Source organism: Lepisma saccharinum, chromosome 2 (assembly GCF_977018435.1).
Source record: "Lepisma saccharinum chromosome 2, izLepSacc3.1, whole genome shotgun sequence".
NCBI classification, from domain to species: Eukaryota; Metazoa; Arthropoda; class Insecta; order Zygentoma; family Lepismatidae; genus Lepisma; species Lepisma saccharinum.
In genome coordinates this window covers 95,632,229-95,649,154 of record NC_139230.1, presented here as the reverse complement: position 1 = coordinate 95,649,154, position 16,926 = coordinate 95,632,229, and the positions used below count along the sequence as shown (strand labels likewise).

The following is a 16,926-nucleotide window of genomic DNA, read 5'->3' as shown; positions in this document are numbered from 1 at the left end:
TGTTAATCTGAATCTGTTGGTTACAATACTGTATAAGTTGATTGTTGACAAGATGATAGAGATTGTTGAACAATTTCTTACATACCTAGCAGAGGAATGACAGAGAAACAACAGAAAAAAATTGTGAAAACCTTGAAAGTCCGTGTTAAATGAGATCTATTGACGCAACGGACTAAAAAACAGTTCGTAATTTGTGGTAACCGAAATTCGTGTTAACCGATAAAACTTTCTATAAGATATGATACATCCCTGCCGGGACCAACATTTTGTTCATGTTAACCAAGTGTTTGTCTTAAGCGAGTTTGTGTTAATGGGGGTTTACTGTATACAAGGGCTGTTCAAAAAGAAACTTTTACAAAATTGGGAAAATTGTAATGTTCCCCAGTTTTTGGACCTGTTCTTTCAAAGTGCTTGCCTCTACTGTGCACACACTGCTCCCAGCATTTCTTCCAGTCCTGGAATGTCTACTGGAACTCCAGTTGTGGAATGGCCTGTAGGTCCCATAGCGAAATATCCTTCATCTCTTCTATTGTCTGGAATGTGTGACATTTGAGGGTTGATTTCAACTTGGGGAAGAGGAAGAAGTCTGCTGGTTCCAAATCAAGAGAGAGGGCAAGTTGTGCAACAACAGGTGTCTGGCGCTTTGCCAAAAACTCAAAGACAATGAGAGAGGAATGAGCATGTGAATTATCATGATGAACCATCCAGGTTCTGGCACATTTGTGGCCAGCATATTGCACTGCACGTTTTCTCGTAATCATTGTTTAATTACGTTAACGTAGAATGTTGCATTCACTGTGGAACCATGCGGCACAAACTCCAAATGGAGGATCCCCTGTGGGACAAATAACATGAACAACATCACTTTAGCATGGGATCCACTTATTTGTGCTTTTTTGAGCCACGGTGAGGATGTTTTGACCCACTGTGATGATTGGACCTTATGTTCCACATCGTAGCCATACACACATGGGCCATGTTTTCTGCAATTTTACGCAGAATTTCACAAAAACTCGCTGCTCTTCCAGTTCCTTCATGGTAGGATAACTGAAAATCGCAGCAGGCACTCAATACACCTGCACTCAATGTGATCTACTGCATTACTGCAGTTACCAACAGGTTTGAAACTTAGCCAACTTAATAACTAAGGACACCGCTAGGCACCACCACTGTCAGTTTTCTTCGCCGAATGTATGTACAAACTTTAAAAAAAGAGTTTGGTTTCTATTTGAACAGGCCTTGTATAATAGAAATGAAACAACAATGCAGGCATGCAAGTAAAACAAAAACAGAAGTCTGACAACTTCAAATTTTCTGACAATTTCTATATATGTGTAAGAAGTGGGTTTACCAGCAGTAAACCAGGTAACATGGAAGAATACACCACTGCCAAATATTAAATATTCAAAAATCAAATATAAATAGTCATTGAGATTAATACAATATGGTAAACTTAACAAAAATCAGGCTCAATATGAAAAGTTAGAGCACCTCAAAATAGAAATGCTATAACCCTCTCTTGTACAATGGACATTTCCAGTTTTTTTTTTTTAAACACCATTTTTAAAACATATACCATTGACAAATAACCACAGTAATTTCCCACATTTGTGTGTTCATTTTTAGGTAAAAAATTGGCTTCCCAATTTTAAAGCCAAGCATTGCACACAAAACATGCCTGTGCCATGTTGTGATATTGTGGTTCAGTTCGTCTGTTGTCTGCATTTTGTGCTGGCTGCATTTGGTATTAGGACATGTTTGTGTTTACTATGAGATAAGAGATTGTCTTATAAATGGAAAAGATACATAATTACTAGAATAGGAAGTGGTTGTTACCTATAAGAAAATATTCTATCAGAGCTTTACTACAGTTCTCTTTGCAGAGTTAACATTACAAATAAGATTTACTGTTGCCTTGTGCCGAAAGATGTTTCCATCTCGTGAGTTGCAAGAACAGCGTGAATTTTGTAGTTGGTTGGTCAGTGTTTTTGAAAAAGAATTACAATTGGTGCATTTTACCATTATGCACAAATATGAGTATCAGATGCCATAATATGATATTCCTCAACATGCCCACGAATGAAAAAAGACTACATGCTTGGGTGAGATTTGTATGATGAGGGCACATGAATGATAAGCTACAAGGCACATGAATGATAAGCTACAAGAACTATGAACTTGGTCTGTGAAAGCTATGTGAAAGTACAAGTTACTAAACAAACACCGTGTTATTTGCTTACAATGTTGTGCATTGCCATTGATTAGGAATTTGTACACGGGGGGAGGTGGGTCAGGCATCTGATAGTAGAAATAATAATAATAATGGTTATGACTGTTAATGTACAACAATCACTATTATTAGCAAATAAAAATAAACCAGTTTTATTCCTATTATTATTATTACATCTTTCCTTAGGGAGGCTATTCTATTTGGTTCACCAGTTGAGCGAACATAGAAGTACAACAGCTTTTTTTATTTTTATTTACACTTCAATTCAGTTAGTGGGTAATGAAATGCATAGATATTATATTTTGTTATTTACTTTTACATATGTTGTTCAAGAAAAGAATTTAAAAATTAGGGGGAAATTTTGGTCATAAAGTTAATGTTGTGTGACCTCGCACATAAAAATTCTGATTTATGGAATTTTGAAAACTGTAGAACCATTTATTAACCTTGATCATTTGGGGCCTTGTGTGCCTGTATTCCTGTTGAAGCCAGTGCCTTTTCAAGCTTTTCAAACTTGCTGCGAAGTACAAAAAAACGTAGCTTGAGAACTAATTGTCAAAGACAGATGATATTGGTTTTGTTTTCTTTCTTAAAGAGAGGGCGTTTGGTAGATGTAAAATTTATACATTGTGCCTACCAATAATTAGTGTTAAAGAAGAAAATTGATTTTTTTTCAAAAATTTGGTACATGGCATGCCCCTGTGCCCCCTTCAATAGACCAAAGTGAATGAAAAAAATGTAGTATGTAGCGGCAGTACATTCCTACAAACATGCAAATCAGACTGATACTTCTTGAGTAGAAAAATAACAACATTATATAAAGTGGCAGTGTTGCCAGCTCTGGGACAATGTCCAGAATTTTGCTTCTAGCGTAGGCCCTAGGGACGTTGGATGGACCAAATTTGGAGGGAAGCACGACAAAAGACCACTCTATGAGAATATGTAATGCTAATGCCGCAATTCTTTATTACATGTAAAAGTGAAGCATATCAACAAAAAGTGGTAGTTGAAGAGTAATTAGCCTAGTTATAAAATCTATCCCATAATACGTTGAGGAGGGGAAGGAGGGAGAATCAGCATTTTCAAACTCTGATTGTTTATAATAGTAACAATGGATATATTCAGTGGAGGCGACTTTTTGCCACTTTTGCCCCTGCACTATGCTAAACCTTATATACCAAGTGAAAGTAAAATGTCCTTGTCCCCCCAGTTTTGGAACCTATTCGTTGCCACTGGATATATTGTTTTGAGATTTGAGAATATCACCTTCATATGTGTAGAAATGAACAAAAGACACAAAACTGAAATATCATGTGTAGTTCTGTAGAGATGGCATGTTAATTACAGGCACAAGGTGCTGTTAAAGGATGTCTTACCAGTTGTTCAAAGCAGCTTAGACATGCTGGTAAGACAAGTCTTACCAGCCATCCAGTTAAGGTTAATATTACTAACTAAAACATTGTTCAAGTTAAAGATGCCCTTCCTGACCAATAACCTGCATAAATATTAGTGTGTGTGAAGTATAGCACAAAATATTTGAAAACCTAACAACCAGTAATAGTCAAATTTAGTAATCAATTTAACTTTTAACTTACATGAACATTATTTCCATCTGATCCTCGATTGGTGCATTGAACTGATTTTGGAACAAATACATGACAACCAGCTGTGCCACCAAGACAAACTAGTTGAGGAACTGGACTGGAACGACGACCAGTTGTCATCTTATTATGATATAATGTAAGAACTTCTACATCTTTTAATTTCACTTTGTCATATCCACCTAAAGAAAATTCAAAATATGGTAAATATCACAAATTGCCAAAAGCACAATTGAATCATTTATTTCAGAAACCCCCTATTGACCACTTCTGGTGAAAACAATACTTGTACAGTTTCATATAGCCCTTGCCAAGATGCATCGTTTGATGCAGAAATTGATCATGTAACCACGTACTATATGCCAAGAAATAAAATGCTCGGTTGATGGTGGTGTTGCAAGCAAAAATGCAAATATGAAAAATTATAAGGTCAAGTGTGTGACTGAACACACCGTTCCCACTTCAAGTTTGTGAAAATAAGATATTCTCTTTTCTGGGAATTGCGTCCCAATAATGTATTCCATAAGGATTTCCATGGGTGGCAGAAGGTAAAAAATGTAGAGGTCTGGAAAAACAACTACAACTGAAAGAATATAAGAGATAAGAAATACGAGTCGCCAGTGGTGAAACAATTCAAAAATTTACATGATAACTAAATAAACACCTGTGAATAGAAGCTGTAGGTGAGTGATTAGTGTTATGGTTCACGTTCTCAAGGATGCGTGTTCAAGCGCGGTTACAGAATTTTTTAGTTGTCAATGTGACACTGACATGTGTAGTGTGTGTTCCAATCCGCATTTAGACAGTGATTTTCTTTTAAATCTGTAACCACAGATTCTCGTATACATGGGATGCAGGAAGTGCATACCACATGCATATTTAATCCATGATTTCACCTGCTAATTTTGAAAAACACCTTAGATTTTTCCATCTTAACAAATTATTTTTACATTTGACGACCAAACATAGATCTGTCAAATCATACCTACTTTCACTGTGACTATAAATTACATAGATCTATATTTTAAACTAATGATGATTTAGAGTTTGTTCACACAAATTTGCATTGTCACCTACAAATACATGTACTGTATCTATTTTTTCTGGAATCCTACAATGCAGATGAGTTTATACTTTTACACAGCAAATGGATACAAATGTAAATCGAGATGATACTGATTGGCCAAAAAATGATTGACTAATGGTAGTCTTCAGAACATTATTTTTGCTATTATTATATAATAATTATGTCCTCCTCCATGGCTGTGCGGTCTAAGGTCTCTGTGCTCTGACTGCGAGATGGCTTGGGTTCGAGTCCACCTGGGTTCAGTCTCTGGGTTCTCAGCCTGTGTACAGGACCAGTGGCAACCCTCAATCATGAGGATATTGGGGAGCTATGAGAGAGTGGCGTAACCCAGTCACGCATATCTCCTATAACGGCTGGGGTTCGAAGTGCTGACCCCACTATGGGTTGAAGATCTCCACACCTCTAGGTAGGATTGTGGGAGAGAGACTGGCAGTCGGGAGATAGGCCAAGGTCCTTGCGAGCTGACGTGCCATGGGTTATATAATAACTCATTTATTTAAGAAATCACACAAAAAGGTTACTGTCAAAACCATTACATTTGTATTTAAAATAACAGTCGTGCTGGTATGTGTAATTAATTCCATCCTAGGTATACACTAGTTGTCCATGCCCTGTAAAAAAAAAATCTGCCGTTGATGAGAGGCAAACCCAGGACCATTGGCATGCTGGGAAGTTATCATACCAACTTGATCACAATGTCACATTCACAAAGGATTTTATTTATCCAATTAGGCTTCTGTCAAAAAATTATTATATGACTTTATATGTTATTTGACCAAAAATGTAAGTTTAGGTATTAAAGGGAAGTAGGAATCATACACAGAAAAGACTATTTTGCCTGGGATAGAATTCACACACAGGAAGTTAGTTCCTTGATCACTCTGCAATAGGACATTACCTAAAGGCTCCTGTGTGTGGCTCTGTCTGAGCCCACAATTCAGACAGTGAACGCGAAGGGTTTCTCAGCAGTATAACGTCATTCTTCATTGTTTTGAGGTGAGGTGCCCAGGAAATTGTAAAGGAGGTATATGCAGTGGTGTAGCAAGGAGTGGGCAAAGTGGGCCATCAGCCAGGGACTTGCATCTCATGGGGTTGATACAAAAATGTCTTAAATAGAAGTGAGGGGGGGGTAAAAGAAGGAAAAGGCTAATTTGTGTAGGAGACAAAATTAAAACATTCTGTTTTTATCTGGTTTTAAATTCTAGTTAAATGTTACAATACGTCAAGTCAGGGGCGTAACACACAGGTGGGCAGGCTCTAAGTCTAAGGGAGCCTGGAAAAAGTAAAAATTATTGTCATATTTCTCATGTGAAAAATTTACGCAAAAATTCACGATAACTTGTGTGTGTATTTTTACCCATTTATTCCATTCTCGAATAAAAAGAAATTTGTCTTGTATTTTCTTCTTTCTCTCAACCTTGCACTCCCAATTTTAATATATTTGACAATAAAGCACCTCAAACTGCCATGAAGCAATTGCGAGGCATTTAAATGCTTGGGATGTTTGCAACTCATAAGTCAATAGATAATATAAGCAGTTCTTACTTCCTTCCTATAGCTTCATATTTCAGCTCTCGGAAAACAAAGAAATACATTTTTAGGGCGAGTGAAATTATTAAATATCATTTTCTTCAGTAATTTATTATTTTTTAAATATGATAATTTGCTGAAGTATGCCTGAAGGTTTTGAATCGATTCACACTGAGATTTCAAATTTAAAAACAGATGGGGGCATCGCATTCTAATCTCGCCCAGGGCCTCGTGATATGTTGCAATGCCACTGGGTATATGGGTTGTCATGGCTTCTTCTATTTTTCTTTTTTAAACAATCAAATAAAATTTTGTCTTGGGTAGTTAGCCAGGAATTTCATACAATACATTTGTATTGTTTATGTAACAATAAACCTGAACTTCTTACCACATTTTAACTCCCTTCAGGCCATTAATTTTGCATTCAAAATTTTATGGGAAATTCTATGAATTTTAAAGATGAAACCAATCTCCACAGTCCCATCCCCCTGTGTGGCTGAAGGGCATGCTTGTTCTAGATTGCAATATGACCGAGTTGCAAGCATGTTTCTCGTACAGATCTGAAAATCTGTATATATCTCCTCTGGTACATATAATTTCCTATAACCTCTTATATCAGCCTGCATGAGCATGGTAAGAATGTTTGATATGTAAAAATACAGTACAGCAAAGTAAAATTTTGTTACATATCTAATAAATGTCTTTTAACCAAATCACTAAAATACATTGCAATCACAAAAAATACATATACTTTCTAGGGTACATATTATTTTATATAACATGTTCTGGTATCTAACGAAGTTCTTCAATAATATCAAGTAAAGAAAGCCACAAAAGTATTCTCTTGAACTTAAGTACTTTTGAGAAGAATCAAACTAGTAGAGAACTCCATTATAAACTGAAATGCTAATTTGTAATACAAAAAGAAAACAATTTTCTTTGTCTTCTTGACTTACCCCAACAAAGGCAAACTTCCAAAAACATTACAAATACTGGAAGTATCATCCTGAGTATCATGGTTGCAAACTCTGAAAAATAATATATACATTAAAGGAAGAATGTAATACTAGCATTTTAAACAAGATGAAAGCTCCTGCATGTAGTTAATGTTAAGTAAATCGTACTACACAAATGGATGGTCTTATGCCCGAGTGAACTAACTCCATTTTTCACATTTTTTACTTAAACCGTAGAATTGATTTCCAGAGGTAAGTAGTTTCATATGCAAGAATGAACTAGCTTCTAGCTGGAAAAGAATGAACATGACAGACAAAAATCGTTATGGCATGTGGCTGGTAGAACTGACTTCCTTCTGGCAGAGTGCACTAAATGAGGCAGCAAGATGGCATCTTGTGTAGTTGGTTTTAAACGCAGTCACAGAAATATTTGCATGAATTATACCGAAAGTGACAGTTCCGATATTATCAGTGGATCATCTGATATTTACGAGCCTGATGGTCTGTCGGAAACGTTCGACACAGGTAGAAGGAACATTTTATTGCATAAAAATAGTTTATTTTGTGCTTTGTTTATGTTACGCATTAGTGAAAGATTGATTGTTTGCCAAAGTGAACTATTTCCATAATAGTATCTGCGAATTCTTTTGTGTCTAATGTATTATGGGTACAAAAGAGTGGCCAGGTGCATAATATTAAGTACTCCATAAGGAAGAAGTTGTTCCCTTTTTATTATCAGCAAGCTCAAAAAGCCAGCAAAAGTAATGTTATTTGGGCTTAGTTCACTATGGCATATGATGATTATGATATTATTCCTTCAGTAGTTTTGTAAGAAATTCATATAAGTATATTACATTATTAACAAAGTCAGGCATTAAACATTAATAGTGATGATAGTACAACAACAAGATTAGGAAAGCATAACAAATATATAAACAAAATAAAGCTATAAAACTGTTGTTGTATTATTATGAAGATCATCTGACACTGGGGAGAAGGTGGGTTGGGTTCGTATAAAAGCAATGAGATTTAGCAGGGATATTCCCGGTGTCATGGAGTGTTGATACACTCATAGTCATAGCAGCATGTTTCCTTTTATGTCTTTGAATCTGAATAAGCGACTGAAAGGATGACCAACAAATCTAGGAAGTCTAGTACTAGCTGTGTGATGTATCTCAATGGTACAAAATTAACCACTGAGAAGATCAAGGACGTGAAGTCTCTACTACAGACAAGGGGGGTTCAAAAAGTTTCCATATCCATATAGAAATAATTCACGTGGAAACACAAACTTGTGTAAGTTGAATAGGTACAACCTTGTGTATTATGCCAAATATGACTGCAGTTAAATAATTACTGTTTCAGTGCCAAGCAGGACTGTATCAAGGTTGGTGGAGGCCCCTGGGCAAAATGTTTGGTGGGGGGGCCCCCATTTTTTATTATTTTTTACTAGGAGCTTTATTAGCTCAATAAGTTAACCACCAATTTGCAGCAGTTGAAATGGTAGACCTGATTTTAGAATCAGTAGTCATTCACAATCGAACATATCGCAGATAGGTTTGCAGGGAGAATAGCGCAGTAAAATAATGTTACAGGATGAAAATTACAGCGCTATAGCAGCAGTAAAATTCTGCGTCTAAATGTCTACAGTATATTATGAAGAGTGAACACCGTAACTACAATATATAGTAAATACTAAGGGGGTTCAGACCAGGCACGTATCTAGAAATATATTTCGGGGGAGGGTCTGAACCAAGTGTCTCAGGAATAATAAAAATAATAAAATAGTAATAATAAAATAATAATTAATAATACCAGTAATAAAATAATAATGTTTAAATTAAAATAATTATATTAAATCAAATTAATACTAATTACAATACATAAATTAAAACTATATAATCACACGATTAGGTAAAAAGGCTGTACAAGAATAGAGATATAACAGTGCATATTCATTACGGAGCTTACCTGTAGTTATGATCAGAATAACTTACATAAAAACAAGTGCCCTGGCAATGAAATTAATGTCAAATAGATGAATAATTGAATATTTATCGAATAACAAAAATACCGTTACATGTATTTGGACAAATGTAAGTTTCTGATTAAAATTTTACGCATATAATTTTGATTAGTAGTGTATATAAATCTTCTTTGTAATGTGATGCAAAGCCGTATGATCGCAATATAATCCTTGCATTCTAAAAAGTTCAGAGGAAATTAATAACCATCGATTATGCAACAAAGGCTAATATTTTCATTAGTTAATTTTAGTACTTTGTTAGTCTTTCGGGGAGTCTGGATACCTGGACCCCCTAAATACGTCCTTCCTGTCCTTCAAAGCCGTATGATCCCATAATAATCCTTGTCTTCCAAAAAGTTCAGAAGAAATTATACAACAAATGCTAAACGAGTATATTTTCATAATATCAATTTCGTACTTAATAAGTCTATTGGGTGAGGGGGGGGATCCAGACCCCCGAAATACATCCTTCGTGCCCTTCAAAGCCATAAGATCCCAATATAATCCTTGTCTTACAATAAGTTCAGAGGAATTTATATAACAACGGCTAAATGAATAAATTTTTCATTATTTAATTTGAGTACTTGATAAATCTTTCGGGGGGGGGGGGGTCCAGGCCCCCTGGAGCCTCCCCCCTAAATACGTCCTTGGTTCAGATGGAAACAGAGCAGTTAGCAGTAGACTGTACTTACATACATAATTTATTATAAATTATATTATTTACAATTAAGATTAAATATGTCACTACATATGCACGGTCCATCTACTGGACAATTACCAACAGCTTCATTGTGGAAATTGTAGTAACTACACTTTCTTGAAGAAAATTCCCAAAGGCTTCACACTTAAAGACACCCTTTTCTTGCCTTTTTCGCCGAAAATTCATCTACTATATTATCGAAGTCCAAATCACGAAGAAGTTCATGTTCAACGCTTAATAAACAAAGATTGGATAAGCGATCCTGTCCCATGGCAGCACGAAGCCTGTTTTTCACTAATTTCATTTTTGAGAAAGATCCTTCTCCGCTGCAGTTTGTTACCATTAAGACCAAATACATTCTAAAGAGAATTTCGACATTGCGAAATGTACTGCGGAACATAGACCATTCCATTGGGATGTCTTCCTGATATTTGACATTGCTACTGCTTACTAGGCGTGCAAACTGTATCAGCTCATTCTCTAGCGAGGATTCCAGATACCCCTCGCAGATGCTCACAAGTTTGAATAAGTGTGCCTTATTTCCACACCACAGCCAAATCAATCCATGGTATCAGAGGTGCCCACAGAGGGGGATTATGGCACAGGTTGCAACATCGAGATTTTGGGGGGAGGGGAGGGGTTCCCTTTTAAATAATATAAAATTCAACATTATATATTTCTCCAAACTATATGTGCAAATTTTACACCTTAAATGCACCGTATTTAATCCATTAGATGAAGAAAAGAAAGTGTTAGAGGGTATTATCGAGGGGTGGGGGGGGGCAAATATCCAACTATTATATTTTAGGCATTAATTGACACTTGGGTTCTTGGGGGGAGGGGGGAATCTGAATTAAACGTTGGGGTGGACAGTATCCAACTCTAGGTTTTAGATTATGGCGAGTAATTTAGTTAGAGGAGCATTGAGAATTAAATTGAGGGGGATGATCCAATTCTTGTATATTACTATTGTCTTAGGCTGTTGCGGAAATTCTGGTGTGGAGACTGAGATTTTTTTTTTTTTAGTAGGTAATATGTAAAGTTTTATACTACAGTTGCATTACAAGACATAAGCGATATTCTTGATATTAATTAATAACATCACTTCTTAAAATATAATGCTTAGTGTTGGTATACTGCTTAATTTAAAGCAGGTGCATCATTTGGAACAAAAGTATAACGAATCTGCATTTCTAACTTCTTGTCACAGAAAAATTTTACTTTAACAAGTTAAATTTGCACTGAAAGTAAAATCCACGAAATTATTGTTATGGGATAATAAAATAATTATATTTACCCCAAGAAAATGGGGGGTGGGAGTTCTTTGAAAGAGCAACCATATTATATAATCGCCCTGAGCTTAAGAATTTCTAGCTAGGGTTCTGTAATGTTCCGTGAAACAATAATTTAATCGGTCATTCGGCAGGAGCATGTTATTTGGTTTGCCAAAGTTAAATTTTCTATCTCTATCTTAAGTTGTGTAAAAATTTGTGTTAAATGCTCAAATTGCGAGTTTTATAAACCCACCCACAAACACTATTTATATGCACATTTACATAATTTAATTTATTATATTTAACCAATCAAAGCATTAAGTTTTATTTTTCGAAAATCGAACAATTAAAAAGTTAGGACAGTTTAACATGGTATTTCATTCAAATAGACCTCAATTATTACTTATTCATCCAAACTATTTTTGGGGGATTATGATGAATGATTTTAGGGCCAGTTTTAAGTGATGGGCACTTCTGTTTAGGGAGGAAGGGCAGATAAAATATAGTGTTCAGTAAAGCTAAGAAAAAAGTTACTTTTGGTAGACATGATGTCGTAATTTAATACTTCGTGGGAATTACGATATGGTTTGAGGGCACGAATGATATGATTTTTGGGGGGACGCATGACGATTTTGGGGGATTGCGCCATTGGCCTTTGAGGGGATGGGCACCCCTGCATGGTATAAAGTATACTGAGCTTCAGATATCTACAAACCGATCGACTGAGAGCTGTGCTGCAATTGGATCCAGAAGAGTGTAGACATACGACAATACTGATTTTTTTTTATTTTATTTTTCAAATACAACTTCTTATGTAATTTTCCAGCTGGTTATTTTTTTTTTTTTTTTTTTTTTTTTTTTTTTTTTTTTTTTTTGTGGAGACAGAGACACATAAAGAGACAGAGTGTCAATGCGAGTGTCTGTGTCTGAAGTACACCGCAAGCTGCGTGCTTGCATACGTAACCGGGGGAGGCAATTTGAACAGGATTTGTAGTTTTTGTAACAGTTAATTCTGACAACCACGAATCATGAGAATGATAATAATAACATTATTACTTCACTCATTTTCGTTCATTTATTTCTCAAAACCGATAACTTCTTTTCACTTTACAAAGAGGTCTACAATGTGCCTTCTCCGCTTTTTATTCAGATTTTTCCCCCAACCCATGTGCCAATTGACAACATTTGTATCTTCTTGGAAAGCTTATGAAACAAATTTTTTCCGTAATTTTTACGCTGTGTTACCATTTATTTGAGTAATCCTCTTTGATTTAAATGATAATTTCCAAATTTCTTCATGAGGTGTGCTCCAATGACTGTTTCTTTCTGTGGGTATGGGAATTTTGGGCATGAATTTTTTTTCCAGTAGTCACTCATTTGTCACCTGCTAGCAACGTGTCAATTAAGTGCCCAAGGTGTAGTAGTTTTTTTACAATTAGTAGTTTTTTGGTCGCAAGTCGGAATATGTCAAGAAAATCTACAAACTGCAATAACTAGAAACTCATTGATTTCCGACCCCGGTGCATGGGGTGAAATTTGTTGCAAATGTGTTCTAGTATTACCACTTTCCAGGAATAGGTCGAATTACCATATACCACGTGAGGCACCTAAAAGTACCACCTGAAATAGCGAAGAAACCAGAAACAGTAGCGATGTGAGGTTTGCGGGAAACAATAATATCAAATGGGGCTCGAAAATCGGAGGTATGGGGTGGGTCAAAAAATATCGACAAATGGGGCATCTGGAGCAAAGTCATATTTTTTTAAAATGAACGATATACAATAACATGCATAATATAAAAGAGCACATGCAGAGAAACACAACGCCGTTGGTCTCATGCATCTACTGCACATAGGAACGAAGATATGGTCATGTGAAAATATGTAAACAAACTAACAAGTGGCCCACTTGACCGTCAGTACCACGGCATGTACAAGTATGAGATGTCGGAAGCCATAGGACAAGATGAAGACAGAACGTGTTAAAGGAAGAAAAAATACAGTAGACATCGTCAGCACCATGTATTTGACAGTGTTACAGCATAATGAAAATGACCATGACAGTATGTCGAAGAACCACTGCGTAAGAAGCGAAAACCTGTCAAAGTGTGTGTTCAAAGTGGTGGCCGTCAGCTGCGATACAGGCAACGAGGCACCCATGCAAACATCGTTGCACAGAATGTAGCATCTCGTAGGGAATGTCCCTACAGGCCGCAGTAATACGGTGTTGCATATCCTCCGGAGTTGTTGGCACATCCCGGTAGACAATGTCCTTCAGCTTTCCCCACAGGAAAAAGTCTAACGGTGTCAAATCTGGGGAACGAGCCGGATATTTGACAGGCCCTCCACGTCCAATCCAACGATTTGGAAATGTATTTTCCACACATGCTGTAGCGCATCTTGCACTGTGAGCTGGGAACCCGTCATGTTGGTACCACATTTCCCTCCTTGTCTGAAGTGGTATGTCCTCCAATAGTACAGGCAGTTCATGTTGTAAAAACTGTATGTATCGGTCAGCATTCAGTGTCCCTTGTATAAAAAAAGGGCCAATGAGATGTTCACCCACTATACCACACCACACGTTCACACTCCATGGGCGCTGGCGTTCCACTTGGCGAAGCCAATGTGGATTTGTCACCGACCAATAGTGCATGTTCCTTAGGTTGACATTTCCATGATTGGTAAAAGTTGCCTCGTCAGTGAAGAGGATACGTGACAAATCGGGTGTGTCCTGTCGTAACATCCATGTGCAAAACCAAACACGGTCCACAAAATCATTCCCGTGAAGTTCCTGATAGAGGGAGATATGATATGGGTGAAACTTGTGTGTGTGCAGAATGCGCAATACACTTTGCTGACTCATCCCAGCATCCCTGGCAATTTCACGGGAGCCAACGTGCGGATTCACAGCAACAGCAGCGAGAACATTTGTTGTACCTGCCTCACCTGTAGTTGGCTTGTTCCGCACACATGCTCGTGGTGTTACACTTCCGGTGTATCTTAATTTAATAAATAACTTACCAAACAGACGTCGAGATGGCTGTCGTCTGTCCGGATATCTCTCTGCGTACACACGGTAGGCTTCTGAGGCATTCTTTCATCATTCCCCATAAATCAGGATCATGTCCGCTTTTTCTATGTTTGTGAACACCATAATCTTCGCTCTTACTACTACGACTGCTTGCTATGAACTAACACGATCTCGTGGACCTGCTATCAAAACTTGCTTGACATAAAGGCAGTTCTGTCAGGCACCTGAGAAGTCTTACATGCCGTGGTACTGACGGTCAAGTGGGCCAGTTGTTAGTTTGTTTACATATTTTCACATGGCCATATCTCCGTTCCTATGTGCAGTAGATGCATGAGACCAACGGCGTTGTGTTTCTCTGCATGTGCTCTTTTATATTATGCATGTTATTGTATATTGTTCCATTTAAAAAAATATGACTTTGCTCCAGATGCCCCATTTGTCGATATTTTTCGACCCACCCCATACCTCCGATTTTCGAGCCCCATTTGATATTATTGTTTCCCGCAAACCTCACATCGCTACTGTTTCTGATTTCTTCGCTATTTCAGGTGGTACTTTTAGGTGCCTCACGTGGTGTATATATATAAGGGTGGCACATATTGTATCTGCCAATATCATTTGGCAATCACAGAAGTTTCCCATGATTAGGCAGATGCAAGTCTGGCAATCAGTCTGCCATGGATCACTGGCCAGTTCAGACACAAATTATGGCAATGAAGGCATTCATTCAAACAGATTCCATTCACGAGATGCAGCAGGCATTGCACAGAGAAGCATCAGGATGCCAGAGAATATGCCTCTTCCGACATGGAGACTTCTGTTTCTGCACATTACCATGGGCTTTCTATTGTCAGACCCATCATATATGTTGTGACGCTCGAGCACGAGTTGATGCCAAAGTCATTGGATCATCATTGCAGAGCCTGCTGCACCTCCTGAATGGAGCCCATTCGGATGAACACATCCACTGCCATGATTCATGTCTGAACAGGTGAACATTCCATGGCAGACTGATTGTGAGACTAGCAGCTGCCTAAGCATGGAAGACTTCTGCGCATGTGCACCTGTGTTAGGACAGGGTTGCCAACTGATATTGGTAGATGCAATATGTGCCACCCTGTATATAGAATGAGAACTACTTTTCAGAGATATGAAATTTCTATTATTTTGATGGGGGATGCCAGTAAATGAAATTTCAAAATTAAATAGAAAAATACTAAAATGAAATACTGCTTTGAACCTATAACTGTGTAAAGTTAAGTTGAAAATCGTTTGATAGTTCATCATTAAACTTTAGGGAATGCCTCTTCGATGGGAACTTATGAAGAAAATGATTTTCAAACTTGCTGCTATGTACCATAAAAATCATAGGCCAAGAACTAATTGTCGTTGAGAGGTGAAATTAGTTTTGCTTTGTTTCAGAATGGCAGGGCTTTTAGCGGATATGAAATTTATACAATGTACCTTCCAATAATGAACGTGAATGAAGGAATAAGAAATTTGATTTAATAAAAAAAAAAAATTGGTATTCAGAATGGCCCTTTGCCCACCACAATAGACCAAAGTGAATTTAAATAATGTAGTACCTAGAAGTGGTACATTCCTATAACCATACAAAGTTTTGTTGAATATAAGTTCTTAAGGGAAAAATAATAGTGTATAATAGTGGCAGTGTTGCCAGCTTATGGAAACAACTTCAGAACTTCACTTCTAGCATCTGCCTTATGGAACCAAATTTGGAGGAAAGGATGACAAAAGACCACTCTTTCAGAATATGTAATGCCTGTCCACTAATCTGATAAAAAAAATATGCAAAATTTTCAGGAATTTTAATTTTTAGGAAATTTTGAAAATTGAGGCTCTGCCCCTCAACCCCTAATTGGTGCACATTTTTAAAGTGTTCGTTTGTTCTCATTATTATATGTAAAAGTGATTGAAATTTGTAATTTGAGTATATCATACCTTCATATGTATACTAATGAAAAAATACAACACTGAAATATCACATGTAGACTGTAGACACCCTGTTTTATCTACCAATAATGAAAGTTGACAAAAGAATAATAATAAATGAAAATTTGAAAAAGAAAATTATTCCGAAGGCTGCAATGTTCACCACAATAAACCAAAGTGAATGAAAATATCTCGTATGTAGCAGTGTTATGTTCCTACAATCATGAGAAGTCGTGTTGTAGTTCAATACTTATGTGGCACAAAAATATTAAAAATTATTAATTTTTAATTTTCTGGGAAAATTTCATTCTTGCATTGGCCCTAGATGCTAATCACTTGAGATTGGGAGGGAATCACAGTGGAAGGTCTGCCTTTGATGCCATCCCAATATATTAAAAAAACCTTCGAAAATAATTTTTAAAAAGAAAATGTTAATTTAAGTGATTAGCATCCATAAGACTGGTGTGATAACAGATTTTCAAGAAAAATGCTTCTCAGTGTCTGAAAAATCAACTTTACATAAAACTGCCTACAAAGAA

The 16,926-nt window shown here is 36.7% G+C and overlaps 1 protein-coding gene across 1 annotated transcript in view; it reads right to left on the bottom strand.

The window, feature by feature from the left end:
- Positions 1–16,926, bottom strand: part of LOC145984104 (store-operated calcium entry-associated regulatory factor-like) — an 87,669-nt gene that overhangs the window by 56,141 nt on the left and 14,602 nt on the right. Inside the window, exons 2-3 of the mRNA XM_083117523.1 lie at positions 7,405–7,476; positions 3,826–4,013 (exon numbers count right to left, since the gene is read on the bottom strand). Coding sequence (XP_082973649.1) covers positions 3,826–4,013; positions 7,405–7,465 — 249 coding nt within the window. The 5' untranslated portion in view covers positions 7,466–7,476. The remainder of the gene's footprint in view (positions 1–3,825; positions 4,014–7,404; positions 7,477–16,926) is intronic.